This window comes from Micropterus salmoides, unplaced genomic scaffold (assembly GCF_014851395.1).
Source record: "Micropterus salmoides isolate LMB-PRFRI ecotype aquatic unplaced genomic scaffold, ASM1485139v1 Ms_hic_scaffold_2, whole genome shotgun sequence".
Classification (NCBI taxonomy): domain Eukaryota; kingdom Metazoa; phylum Chordata; class Actinopteri; order Centrarchiformes; family Centrarchidae; genus Micropterus; species Micropterus salmoides.
This window is the reverse complement of record NW_024041150.1, coordinates 45416638-45430474: the sequence shown is the minus strand read 5'-3', so window position 1 is coordinate 45430474 and position 13837 is coordinate 45416638. Positions and strand designations below refer to the sequence as shown.

The window sequence follows — 13837 nt, the reverse complement described above, 5'->3', positions numbered from 1 at the left end:
TCTCTATTGGGAAAACCAGACCTTATTGGGGTTAAACTGAATTAGACTTTGCTGGAACTTAAGACATTTTAATTTCTTACTTTCAACAACAATCAAAAGTAATCATCTCTAACACTGGTTCCCAAACCTTTCGAAAGAGAAATCTGGTGTCTCTCTGGGACTCAAATTTTCCTTTCTTTTTTCTCACCTCTTTGTCCACTCTTATTTTCTTATCCCCTCCCATTATCACCAATCTCACCAGTGATCTTTACTCCGGGCTCAGTTTCTGAACTAGTTTTTCAGGTTGTGCTGTATTTAATCAACACATCTTGAAGGATTCTTCAAGTTTGGACTTTCCCAGATACACCGACTGTTTTGTTGCCTGTTCAATTTATTAATTTAATTAAAAACGTCATTACAGAGCACTTCCTCGCAAAATTACACAGTGAAGCATCTATAAACTCATCCTTGTGCTTTAGTTTAGACATCATAGGATCGACAGTGACAGATCACAGACTACAGACATAAAAATTCTGTATGAAAGTGGACAGAAGATCAGGTTAGGGAGAAGAGACAGAGAGAAACCCTCACAGCTGAACAGACAAGTATAACAAAAATAACGTTCATTCACATATTTGCATCTTGTGACATTATTATGAATTTTACTCCACTAAAAGAGGGGCCCCAACCCTAGTTTGGGAAACATGGATCTATAACATGATTGAGTGATGAGTTCAAAATAACTGTATAAATCTTGAAGGTAAGTGACGTTCTGCCTGTCAGACTAGATTCAGGGTAACATACAAATTCAGAGATCATGATGTCTTGCTTGCTTAAACCCTCACTGCCTTCCCATTTATGAACAAAGCCATCTGGAACCTGCGAACAAACTGCTGCCAGGAACCACAACAGAGTATTGAACAGTAGGAATCACCATGTGTCCACTGACAACTAAACTCACAGAGGTCATCTCTCTTTTTTGAGAAATATGCTATAAATGTTTTGGCCCTCAGAACTAAACTCTCCTGTATTCTTCTCTAACAGAGTAGGTTCATGATACAAAGAAGAGCAGCTGTACCTCTCGTCCTGTTAGGTTTGATGTCTCTGACGGCTATTTGTTCATAACTGACGTCTCCTGCTCCTCTCACTGCTGAGTAGACTGCAGCTGGATCACTCTCTGGAAAACAAAACACATACAGCTGATCCTACTGCTACTGAAGCAGTTATTATACAAGAAGTAATGTTATTATTTATTCTCCTATTACTATCAATAATAATGTGTATTTTTGCTGAAAAGAGACCAAACACAAGTGAAGTGAAGTTATCTTCATCGGAAAACTTGACGTCCGCAGAGCTGGAAGCTTTCATCAAGATAAGAGTCAACATGTTCACCACACCTAAGCCCTTGGACCGTGAGAAACAGCTTTTCATTTGTTTACTTGGCACGAGTATGAATGACAATAAACAAACTTGAAACTTGAACTAACTGTTCAGTTAAGTTTGCTATGCACCTTGAAATTTAGCAACTGTTGACTTTACTACTCTGAAAATCTGAAAATATCATGCAAGCCTAATTATTATATTATTTCTTTATTTTCACTAACAATCCTGCTGTGAAATGTGCAGAGTCACGTCGAGCTGAAGTGTGTTTATCAGAAACAGTAACCTGGATCACCATGGAGCTGTTTGTGTCTGAGACGCAAACACATCAACATCAGCCAAAACACACCAGACTACAGTCTGAAACTGATGAACATTCTTTCTAACGTATTCTCATTTGATAAAAATGTCAACTTGGTCCTCACAAAGACATAAGAACAAGAACACACAGTCCCTGTCCCTGAAAACAGAATCAATAAAACATCATTACCTCTGCTGTGTCTGATTGGCTGCTGTAGGCAATGTGATATTTTGACATCCTTGTATGTGATGTCATCTGTGATGTCATCCTCCCCAACTTGTACTTCAACAGCTGAATGAACCAAAAGGAGCAGAAATTTAAATCAAGGAAGATTCAAAAGCTCCACAGCTCACTAAATGGACGCTGTGGTGAGATTGTTTTATTAACAACAGCAATGTGATTTATGAGAATCCTGTTGGACGTCTGACTTAAAGAAACAGTTTGTTACTTGTTATTTGTATTTCCAGTGTTAATGAAAATCTATCAACCATAGACTTTATATAAGAAGTGGACGTAGTCATCGTGACGTCACCTGTTGGTTTGTGGACTGCGGTTTTAAAGCCTTGAGTTTGGTCGATAGGGCGCCGACATGTTGAGATTTTGCAACCAGCGGCTGATAACTTTGTCTAGTGAACTCTTCAAAAATAAATCTTAAAAATAAATGTACTCATCGGAGAAAGTGAACAGCCGACTCCTAAAAGGCTTTTTCAACGGTGCTGCTTAAATGTACACAGTGCTGTGGGTATGAGTCACCTCTAGGCCAGATTAACTGGTTGCCATGGTAACGAATTATAAATCATAAATAATCCCGCCCTAAAGCATACTCTGCTTTATGGTCTATTTTTCTCTGAATGGGACCATTATTTACTAAATGAACATCATGTTGTATTGAAGAAGACTTGAAACTAGTGACTGAGACCACAAACTCATCAGGAAAGTGTTTACTGAGGTAATAAATCAGCTGAGAAGTAGGGTCATTTTGCCATTATTTCTAATGGAGCCAGACTTCTTTTTGCAACCAGAAGAGTCGCGTCCTGCTGGCCGTTCAATAGAATGCAGGTTCATGGGACTTCTGCGTTCGCATCAGATCGCTGACCAGAAGCTTCCCACTTGGTATCAATAATAAAATGTGACTTTAAATGTGAACTGCAGCACGTGGCTGTGCTCTTGTCTTTTTTTGTTGTCTAAGTCCATGACTAACCTTTAGGTTTCCTCTGGATACATCGTCTGACCAGTAGAACCAGTAGAACCAGTAGAACCAGAAAACAGAAAGATATAACAGCAGACCACAACATGAAGGGAGGAGGAGAGGAGGAACCAGAAGCAGGGGTGAATGAGGAAGAGTAGCGGGAAGCAGGAGGAGAGGTGGTTGATGGACGACTTGTAGTGGGGCTTTTCCCTAAAATTAAAAATAAATTTTAACTAAAGGCACAAAAAATTAAATAAAACGATAATTGATTCAACAGAAAGACACGCAGAAGTGATTACATAACCTCTGTCCATAAAAAGATCAAACGGTGGGTTGAACTCTGACAGATTTCACTCTTGTTTCTTTGCAGATTGCAAAGTTAGAAATTTTGTCACATCATGAATCATCTCTGCTGTCCTGAAACCTGCTGAACTCAATGTAGAAAACAAACAAGGTCATTTTGAGAATTATCTTTGAGCTCCTCACCTGTGACAGAGATCCAGCTGGATGGAGACTCTCCACGACCTCTGATGTTACACTTGTAGAGGCCTTCATCAGACTTGTTAACATGGTGGATGGTCATGTGACCTGTAGGCTCAGTCCTGATGAGGGAGCCATCTTTATAGAAACCAGCTGGGAGGTTGGAGGGAGGGGTCTTTGTTTTACAGTGCAGAGTGACATCATGTCCCTCCATCACAGGGAGGACAGGACTCTGCAGGATCACTGGTCCACCTCAACACAGAGACAAACTACAGCATTTCATCATTTACACACAGCTTCATCAACACTAACTCCACAGTCTGATCTTACCAGTGACAGTGATGTTGATGGTGTTACTGGTTGCTCCCTCTCTGGACTCACACCAGTAAACTCCACTGTCCCATGTGACTGTCAGACTGATGTTACAGGAAGAACCAGCTGGTTCTCCCCACTCATCACACTGAGCCCTGTTTTGTTTGGTTGTGTTCCTCCTCAGCGTCCATCCAGCAGAGCTGTCGTCCTCCTCACAGCTCAGAGAGACAGACTCTTCTTTAAAAAACTGAGGGCTGCTGGGACTCACAGTCAGAGAGGCTGGAGGAAGAGACAGAAAGATGTGGTTAGAGTAGACCAATTTCAATTTTTAGAAATATTTTGTTCTTATTCCTAATATTACTTTCTCACTGAAAACATTTACAACTGCTCTGTGTTTCGGGTGCTGATTTTTAGAGAAGGAATCTGAATCTCAAAGCTGGTGCATTAAACACAGAGAAGAAGATCTGGTTGTATGTTAGTTACCTGTAAATAGTTTTCTGTGACCTGATCTCTTGTACCAATCCATGCTTTGTTACTATAGACCCTCAAAAGAAACAGCACTGATAATGTGCATATAATTTGGTGTTTCCACTTCTCTGGTGTCTGCTTCATCATGCTGTGCAGATTCTGAATAACATTTTTATACCAGCAGCTTTAGCTTTGGCTGTCTAGTCTGCAGCACTGTGTTTTATTGTATTTGTAAAGTGGTAAAGTTTCCCTCCCCAAACACTGTCCTAAACACTAACTGTTCTATCAGGGAGTGAATAACTTTTCAGCTGTGACAGAAGAAGTTTGCTCACCTTGGTTTGTTGTGCAGCTCAGCAGCGAGGTCAGAACTAAAGAGAAATCACACTCAGGTTGGTTTGAGGTTTTACATGCAAAAAGACATCTGGACTTTCTATAAAACAGAACAGCCTTGTAGTCAAAAGAAATACAGTGGATTATATATTTTTAGGGACATTTGATGTTTTTCATCCCCAAACACAGCAATAGTAAGTAAAAGCAGTGGAGCTGTTCAAGTAGAGAAATGTGAGCAAATGAATCAGTGTGTTCAGGCACCAAAGGTTAAACAAACACTAAAAAGCTGTAGAAGTTTGTGCACCCAAATATAAACCTAATAAATTCCAATAAATATCTTACATGAAAACATTTTTTAATTCCCCTTCATACGCACTTCTTGCTTGTTGTTACCCTGCCAGAACCCTGGGAGAAGGGGAACAGGCCAAGGTATGATGTGTATGACACAGACAGGTTGTCTGTATAGCAACCCCCCGCAGTCATTTGAAATGACCGTCGCTTCACGCTCGATCCGTTTTGGCCTGTGCTTCTTCGGTGCAACTTTGTTGTGTATTCAAGTCAAATGAGTACAAAAGCGAGTGAAAAAATGACCATGGCTTAGTTGCTACATTGAGACTAACGTTAGCCGTGGTAATTCTGTGGTTGCCATGTACATTTAACTAGTTTAAAGTCCGTGTAAAGTCACACATGACATGACACAACCAATGTTTTTCAAAGACTTTAAGCCTTAAGTTCAACCCAGTTATTGAATGTTGTCGATTTTTTGAGAGAGAATGTTTGAGAGTTGTTTATTTTCCAATTTTTTATATAGAGTTTAATTGAATTATATGCAATAAAAATGTCAAAATGCTTGAAGTGTGTAATATTGTCACAGTCACCCCTAGTCACGTCTTCCTCTGTTCTGTTTTCCATGGTTTCTGTCATTTAGTTAATCTGCATCACCTGAGTTCATTACCATCATCATCATCTGTTCCACCTGTTAATCAATGTTCATCTGTGTTAGTATTTAGTTCCTTCAGTTCAGTCAGTCTTTGGCTGTTCTAGTTTGTAGTCTTGTTTAGTGTGTGTACATCCTGACTGTCTGTACCTTTTGGAGTTACTTTATTAGTAAAATGTTTGAATTGGAACTTTGGACTCCTCCTCTTCATCTTCTGATGCACCACACTGTGACAGATATAATGTAAAACAAAGTTTTATTTTCTGAAATAAGGCTATACTGGCATAGTAATCCAAGTTATTTTTGACTCCTGGGTTAAAAACGGACCAACTAATTTCTGGGTTATTTCAGCCCAGATATTGGGGATCTTAGACAGGCAGGCAGGCAGATTACTGGGAGAATAGACATAACACGCAGAGAACAAGAACCAACAATTAAGAGACAGGCAGAAAGAAACAGCATACAGAGAACTCAGGACAGGATCGTGACATTACCCCCCAACCGACAAACGTCACCAGACATTCAACCAAAAAGAAAGGACAAAAGTTGGCCAGAGGGAGGACACGAGGAGGGCCAGAAAAAACAAAACAAAAGTCAGGGGGGTAAGAAAGTTCAGGAGGTCGTCCCGGAGGATGACATGGATATACACTCACCTAAAGGATTATTAGGAACACCATACTAATACTGTATTTGACTCATTTTGCCTTCAGAACTGCCTTAATTCTATTGATTCAACAAGGTGCTGAAAGCATTCTTTAGAAATGTTGGCACATCCAGGGCACGAAGCTCCCGTTCCACCACATCCCAAAGATGCTCTATTGGGTTGAGATCTGGTGACTGTGGGGGCCATTTTAGTACAGTGAACTCATTGTCATGTTCAAGAAACCAATTTGAAATGATTGGAGCTTTGTGACATGGTGCATTATCCTGCTGGAAGTAGCCATCAGAGGATGGGTACATGGTGGCCATAAAGGGATGGACATGGTCAGAAACAATGCTCAGGTAGGCCGTGGCATTTAAACGATGCCCAATTGGCACTAAGGGGCCTAAAGTGTGCCAAGAAAACATCCACCACACCATTACACCACCACCACCAGCCTGCACAGTGGTAACAAGGCATGATGGATCCATGTTCTCATTCTGTTTACGCCAAATTCTGACTCTACCATCTGAATGTCTCAACAGAAATCGAGACTCATCAGACCAGGCAACATTTTTCCAGTCTTCAACTGTCCAATTTTGGTGAGCTCTTGCAAATTGTAGCCTCTTTTCCTATTTGTAGTGGAGATGAGTGGTACCCGGTGGGGTCTTCTGCTGTTGTAGCCCATCCGCCTCAAGGTCGTGCGTGTTGTGGCTTCAGAAATGCTTTGCTGCATACCTCGGTTGTAACGAGTGGTTATTTCAGTCAAAGTTGCTCTTCTATCAGCTTGAATCAGTCGGCTCATTCTCCTCTGACCTCTAGCATCAACAAGGCATTTTCGCCCACAGGACTGCCGCATACTAGATGTTTTCCCCCTTTCACACCATTCTTTGTAAACCCTAGAAATGGCTGTGCGTGAAAATCCCAGTAACTGAGCAGATTGTGAAATACTCAGACCGGCCCGTCTGGCACCAACAACCATGCCACGGTCAAAATTGCTTAAATCACCTTTCTTTTCCATTCTGACATTCAGTTTGGAGTTCAGGAGATTGTCTTGACCAGGACCACACCCCTAAATGCATTGAAGCAACTGCCATGTGATTGGTTGATTAGATAATTGCATTAATGAGAAATTGAACAGGTGTTCCTAATAATCCTTTAGGTGAGTGTAATTCATCACTGGAGTAACACACAGGTGGACATTGCAGTCAGCATGCCAATTGCACGCTCGCTCAGAACCTGAGACATCTGTGGCATTGTGCTATGTGATGGAACTGCACATTTTGGAGTGGCCTTTTATTGTGGCCAGCCTAAAGCACACCTGTGCAACTCCCAAGCTGTCTCATCAACATCTTGACTTGCCACACCTGTGAGGTGGAGGGATGATCTTGGCTCACTAACACAAATTTCGACAGATTTGTGAACAATATTTGAGAAATATAGGCCTTTTGTGTACATAGAGCAAGTCTTAGATCATGAAGTTCAGCTCTTGATGAATGGGGGCAAAAACAAAAGTTTTGCATTTATTTTTTTGTTCAGTGTAAGTATGAACTGATGTTGCATGATATTTAACAATACTGAGTGACATTTTCAAACTTTACAGTACCAGAATCCCATCATTCATAATGGATCACTAAAGAAATATGACTCTTTAAACATAAGAAAAATAGATTCATTGGTTATATTTGTTACATATTTATGTTATTAATGTGTTTATCTTTGACCCACACTGCAGAATGCAGAAGCCCTGAATTACTTTGTTTCATTTTGTGACTTCCCGTTATCCCACAAATCTTTCTTTAAGATCCGCCCAGTCAGGGAGGAGCACCACACAGTACCTCTTACTGTCTGCCATCTAGTTCCGATCATTTTCTACCAGTGCAGTGTGATTACAGAACGCAGTAACAGCAGCAGATGAACACACCTCCTCTCCGATGGATAAGCTCGTGTTCCTTTTGGTCCTTCTATCTCAAGCAGCTTCTGGTAAAGATGAGCTGATTGTTAATAGATTCATGAATGAACAATGTAGGAATTGTTTCGCATGAAATACTTCAAATTTAGGTGGTGCTTTATGTTAAGTGTAAACATATTTAAATGTCCTGTACGCAGGATAAGCGGTTGCTGATGGAGGATATTTAAATGTACTTTCTGATAGATCAATATTGGGCTTGTCAAGGATAAGTGACGTATTCAACTTTGTCAATTATTTAGAATATACCCACTGTCAGACTGTTTAGATCAAGTGCACAGTTTTGAAAGAATAATCACTTTTGTTTAGTGCTTGTGGCAAGTGCAAAAAAACCGGTTCTCCCTGTACTCCCCATTCACATGTTGGTATGCGTGTCAGCTGGTATTGGATTGCTGTCAACATTTTGTCAACGTCCTGCCCATCTAGGCTGTGAGTGGTTGGTTCATGAAAAGTGGGAGTGATATGGAGAGGGCAGAAAAGAGAACTGGCAGATTGTGAGAAGTCAATGGCAACTGGACTTGGTTTAAGATACTAGAAGAAGTTTCGTCCCTCATCCAAGAGAGACTGGTAGGGAAACTCAGCTATTTAACCTCAGTGGGGTTTTTTGCCAGGATCGTTAATACCGCTGGTTCGTTAGTGCTCCTGGCTGTTGTCATTATGGTCGTTACGACTACCTGTGGCCAAGACTGAACGACCATCGTTGGTATCTTCACCTGAGGCCAATAGGTTACGTTTGTTGAGTTTCCTGGGAAGTGATGAAAGGACAGCATTGTGAGTGGGGGATAAGTGGTGGCGTAGACCCCCTCCCCTGTTCAGTGACGGCTTCTCAACCCTGGTGTAGATGCTTCCTTGACACCTCTTTCAAACCATCCATCTTCTCTGTCTAAAATGTGCACCTGGTGGTCCTCAAACGAGTGTCCTCTGTCCTTCAGATGTAAGTAGACAGCAGAGTCTTGACCTGAGGAGTTGGCCCTTCTGTGTTGAGCCATGCGTTTGTGTCGTGGTTGTTTAGTCTCCCCAATATACAGGTCTGTGCATTCCTCACTGCATTGGACCGCATACACTAGATTGCTTTTCTTGTGTTTGTGGTCTTTGGGGTGGACCAGCATCTGTCTTAGTGTGTTCTTGGGTTTAAAAAACACAGGGATGTTGTGTTTGTTAAAAGCCTCCACTCCACAGACAGTGCCTTGAATAGAATTGTTCAGTTGATGAAACTACACGTTTTAAGTTTTAGATTTAATAAGGTGAAGCATGAGGTTTGCTTTTAAGGTGGATCACAGTAATTTTGTCTGAAAGGAGGCAGCACATGAAGTTGGAAAACGTGTCTGACTCTCGGACCATCCCTTCCCTCCTCCCTATACATCAACAGCTGCACCTCAAGTCACCAGTGTGTCAAGCTCTTCAAGTCTGCAAATGACACAACCATCATTTAGCTCATATCTGGTTGGGTAAAGTCCACCTAGAGGTGGGAGGCTGACAATTTAGTGACCTGTTGTAGTCAGAACGACCACGAGCATAACTCTCTTCAGACAGAGGAGATGGTTGTGGATTTTAGGAAGAACCCATCACACATCCTGGGAAGTGTCATCACCCTGTCTTGTGCCATGGCAAGAAAACCAACAGAGCAGCTCTTGAGTTTTTCTTCCGTGGCCGGTCTCCCTCCTTCACAAACACTATCGTCTTGGCTGTTTAGTGGGTATATCTGCAGTCGTTAATCCCCTTGTAGATTGCCTCTGCAATGGACTTGAGGACCTGGCCATGTCTCCAGCGATAATGCCCATCACCCAGCTCCTTTTGACAACTGCATAGGATGTTTGCTCAGTGTGTTAGATGGGATGGGAAGGACATCCTCAAATGTAAGTCACTTTGGATAAAAGCGTCTACCAAATGAGTAAATGTAAATGTAAATCGTAGACCCCCAGAATCAAGAACTTGCGCAGGTTTCATCTCCACATGTCCGGCCAGGTAACAGGCCACTCCATAGCCTGTTCCCACTTTATCCATCCTGCTTTCTCATTGCTACTGTTCTGCTTGCTCACTCTTCCTCCCCTGAAGAACAACATCTGCTTCTCCTTCCCGCTTGCTGTGTCATACTGGGGTGATGCTCTGCACCCAAGTCCAGTCCTGCCCTGTGCCCCACTCCCCAGAGGCGCTAGTGCTTCAGCCGAACTTCTGCCGGCATTACTGCATTGGCTGTCCTCCACTTCCTCCCTGTCCTTACTACAATACCAGCACCGGACACTTTGGTGTCCCTTGATCTGGTGTACTGCATGTGTTCTCACGTCTGTGCCACGCTGAATTCCTCCCTGACAGAGCAGAACGGAAGCCTGACCTTATTGCTATTCCCAATCAGCCCAAGCAAAAGCAAAAATAAAACGAAGTGCTTAGAGGTTTACATGGGATTTATAATTAGTGCATTCTCTTTGTCTTTAGCAAATGATGCTTATTAGTTTTAAAAAGGAAGTACTTTAAAGTCATATTGTCACAAGTTGGTACGACTTCTCATTTATCTCTGAATTTAAAGAGACGTCACTGAGTGGCTGTGTGAATGTTGCCATTTAATCACATCAGCATTTTGACACAGCTTCATGTTTCACAACAAGTCTAAACACTGTGGGAGCAAAATCATGTAACTAATTATTGAATGTTCCCATGATCACAGGTGTGAAGAGGCCTTCTGTTTAAACAAAGATGTTCTCACTGTATCGTCCTGTGGAGTCCTTTTGAAATGTAATTACTTTTTCTCTCTGGATGTTTTTATTGTTTTTAGATGTGGTACGAGTGAAACCTGGAGATGACGTCATTCTGCCATGTCAGGCTGGTGAAGCCTCCATCAGAGCTGTAGAATGGAGCAGACCTGACCTGCAGCCAGAGTACGTCTTCCTTTACAAAAGTCGACTCTCAGATCCAACCTACCAGCACCCATCATTTAAAGGCCGGGTGCAGCTGGTGGACAGAGAGCTGAAGGACGGAGACGTGTCTTTAATTCTGAAGAACGTGAGCAGCAACGACGCTGGAACATATGAGTGCCGAGTTGCAGCAAGTGAGTCAAGTGAGAAAGCTGTCATTGAGACTGAGCCAATCAGAATCTACCAGCTGGAGGTTTCAGGTGAGTTTGTGGAGGTCAGTGTGTCTGTGTGCCATGTTGTAGCTGCAGTTTATTCCATGTTGATTCTGAGAGTCAAACATGAGGAATATAGAAGATATAGAAGAGTAAATGGAGGCTGTTCCACTGTTCACTCATTTCCTGACTAATATGCACTTTGATCTTCAGGGTCCAACAGCGGAGACGTCATGGAGGGAAACTACAGACATTACTATGGACTGGGAGCAGCTTTTGTTCTGCTTTGTTTAGTTGCTGTCGGATTGGTTGTCCAGAAATATAAAAGACAAGAAACCAGAACAGCCTGCTGATGATGAAGCTGTGAACGATCCGTTCTTCTGACTTGTCACAGATCCCTTTCCACCACATTTCATATGTTCAACTTGATTTTGATTCTTTCTGTGGGTGTGAATGTGTTAATCTGGCATTTGAGGGTTTTCCACCATGATGGTCTGGCTCATCAGTGCAAACAAATATTTTTTCTGTTCATAGATTGCTACCTTTCTTACCAGAAAAGAGCCAAAACTCTGACAATGAAACAAAACTGCCTGACAGTAAATAAAAAGAGCTATGGACACTGCAGCAGGTGCAACACACTTCATTAAGCTCCATTTAATAAGCTGCTACTTAAACAGCAGAATAAAGCATTAATAAGGCAGCACAGAGATCTAGAGACAATATAAACTCCACAGCAGCTGCAGGATGTATAAAACATAATTAGGTACATGTAAAATTATAGATTTTTAAAATAGTAATCAAAGAGCAGACTGTAAAACGACTTTGACACAGTAAAGAGAGTAAATGTCATTGGTGGCTTCCAGCCCCGACCTCAGCACTGATGTATCACAGGGACCTTCATGAACAGACGACTCTAGAAAATTGAAAACAAAACTAGGCCAGGACCTCATCTGACATTAAGAATAGACCTGTGGTCAAAGCACCCGATGCAACTCAGAGCCACAGTCTCAAATCTGCGGAGAATCTACAGACGGGATCATCACTAAATAGGACAGCTGGTTTGTTTCTACTGTTGTACACTTAGGAAAATATTTAAAACTTCATAAGCATTTCAACCTTAATGCAAAGCATGCTGGGAAATGAGTAATGAAGTAAATGATTAATTGGAAATTTAGTCATTGGAATTCATTACAACACACCATATAAACTTGAAACTGAAAAACATCAAATTACTGAGTTAATAAAAGAAATATTGACTAAAAATAACTTATCCTTTCCTCTGGTTTCTCTATAATAGGGCTGTCCTCGATGAAGGATTTATATAGTTGAATCAGAATTGTCGAGTCTTGCCTATAGTTGTCTGATGGTCGAGTCATGTGTATGTTTTTGCACAGACATTGCGTGCGGGGGTGGGGGGTTAACACAAGGAAGCTCTGCTTTCATCCGGAGAAGCTGCAGAGCTGCAGTCTCTATTCACGAGTCTCTGCTGTAACTTACACTGTACATTTCCAGCTAAACTGAGACTTATTGTTTTCCCGTTTTCCTCTGCTCGCCATTCACCGGTCTTGTGCAGAGTTTTGCATGGATGCCCTGCAGCCGACAGCTGCGTGTACGTCGCGGCTCCTCGCTTCATCTATTTCAATTCATCCTATTTAAAAACTATATAATATTCTTTGTGTGGTTCATCAATGGTGATGAATGATTCGAATGTCCTGCCAGGTGCGGGCAATTCGGCACAACACCGGTGAAGTTTAGGCTCTGTCTCTACAGCAAGTTCCTCTTCTGCCACTACACACTCTCACACCCATAGACACTACCTCCACACATGCGCACTGACCCCCGATTTTTAAGGGTTCTGGTTCCAATTTAGGATTTATTCACACACTAAACATTTATTTAAACCCTTTTATCTTTTGAAATGTTTATTTACAGCATTATATGTTGAAATTTATATTGCAATAGGCTGTATATCAACTTAGGTTGTCTAAATATTTAACTTTTAAAGCTGTTGAAGTTGCTTTTCTATTTTTATATTGTATATAAATGTATATTGAAAACTGGCAGGTTCTGTTTTGTGTGAGTTGATGGTTTCTTGTAACTCCATTGCATTATGTAAAATTTCATGAAGACCTTTTTGTGTTCTAACTGTGACTTTCTGTTTCTGTCAATCTAAAAGTAATAATAAACTGTATGTGAACCTGAACTGTTGATTCCTATGTCATTACCTGCAACAGTAAGTGCATCGAGTCCACAACACACCACTGAGCTCTTTTCAACTTGTTACTCATTTTTAACAATAAAATAAACATAAATGTATGAAAAGTAAAAGTCATTATGATAATACCCTACTCAGATGGTTGTATCATATATGGTACAGTGATTTTCCTGATGTTGGAAGATTATCTCTGAGTGCATCATGTTTTATGTAAAATCTTAATTGGCAGAGGAACCTGTAACTGCAGCTGATTAAATAAAAATGCTCAACTACACATACTTATCATTCTCCTTAAGTAAAGTAATTGAGTTCAGACCTGTTAAACCGGTTGATGCAGATCTGAGCTGGAAATTAAACCTCAACCTCAAAAAACACCTGAGCTTCCAGGTATCAGGCTACACTAAGGCAAGTGTTATGTCCTCAGAGAAACTCTCAGTCCAGTCTGACTTTTCTTTCAGATCAGATGTAACCAAGTGTCAAAAACAATCATTCACCTTCCTTTAATCTGTAGCTGAGAGATGAAAGTGTCTCAATATGCCTGCCAGGGCCTGTCCCTGTGATCAGAGAACAAAATGG

The 13837-nt window shown here is 41.3% G+C and overlaps 1 protein-coding gene across 2 annotated transcripts; it reads left to right on the top strand.

The window, feature by feature from the left end:
• The first annotated feature begins 7870 nt into the window (after positions 1-7870).
• Positions 7871-13249, top strand: LOC119911729 (butyrophilin subfamily 2 member A2-like). Of its 2 annotated transcripts, XM_038730627.1 has the most exons (3): positions 7871-7999; positions 10756-11094; positions 11260-13249. In XM_038730627.1, the coding sequence occupies exons 1-3, from the start codon at positions 7951-7953 to the stop codon at positions 11397-11399; spliced, it is 528 nt and encodes a 175-aa protein (XP_038586555.1). In that variant the 5' UTR covers positions 7871-7950; the 3' UTR covers positions 11400-13249. The 2 variants fall into 2 exon arrangements, with proteins under 2 accessions (XP_038586555.1, XP_038586554.1); XM_038730626.1 differs by having other exon boundaries at positions 10756-13249.
• Positions 13250-13837: the final 588 nt, after the last annotated feature.

Coding starts and splice junctions, on each gene's coding strand:
- LOC119911729 (XM_038730626.1), top strand. CDS start 7,951: ATGGATAAGCTCGTGTTCCTTTTGGTCCTTCTATCTCAAGCAGCTTCT. Junction 8,000..10,755: donor TCTATCTCAAGCAGCTTCTG/GTAAAGATGAGC, acceptor TATTGTTTTTAG/ATGTGGTACGAGTGAAACCT.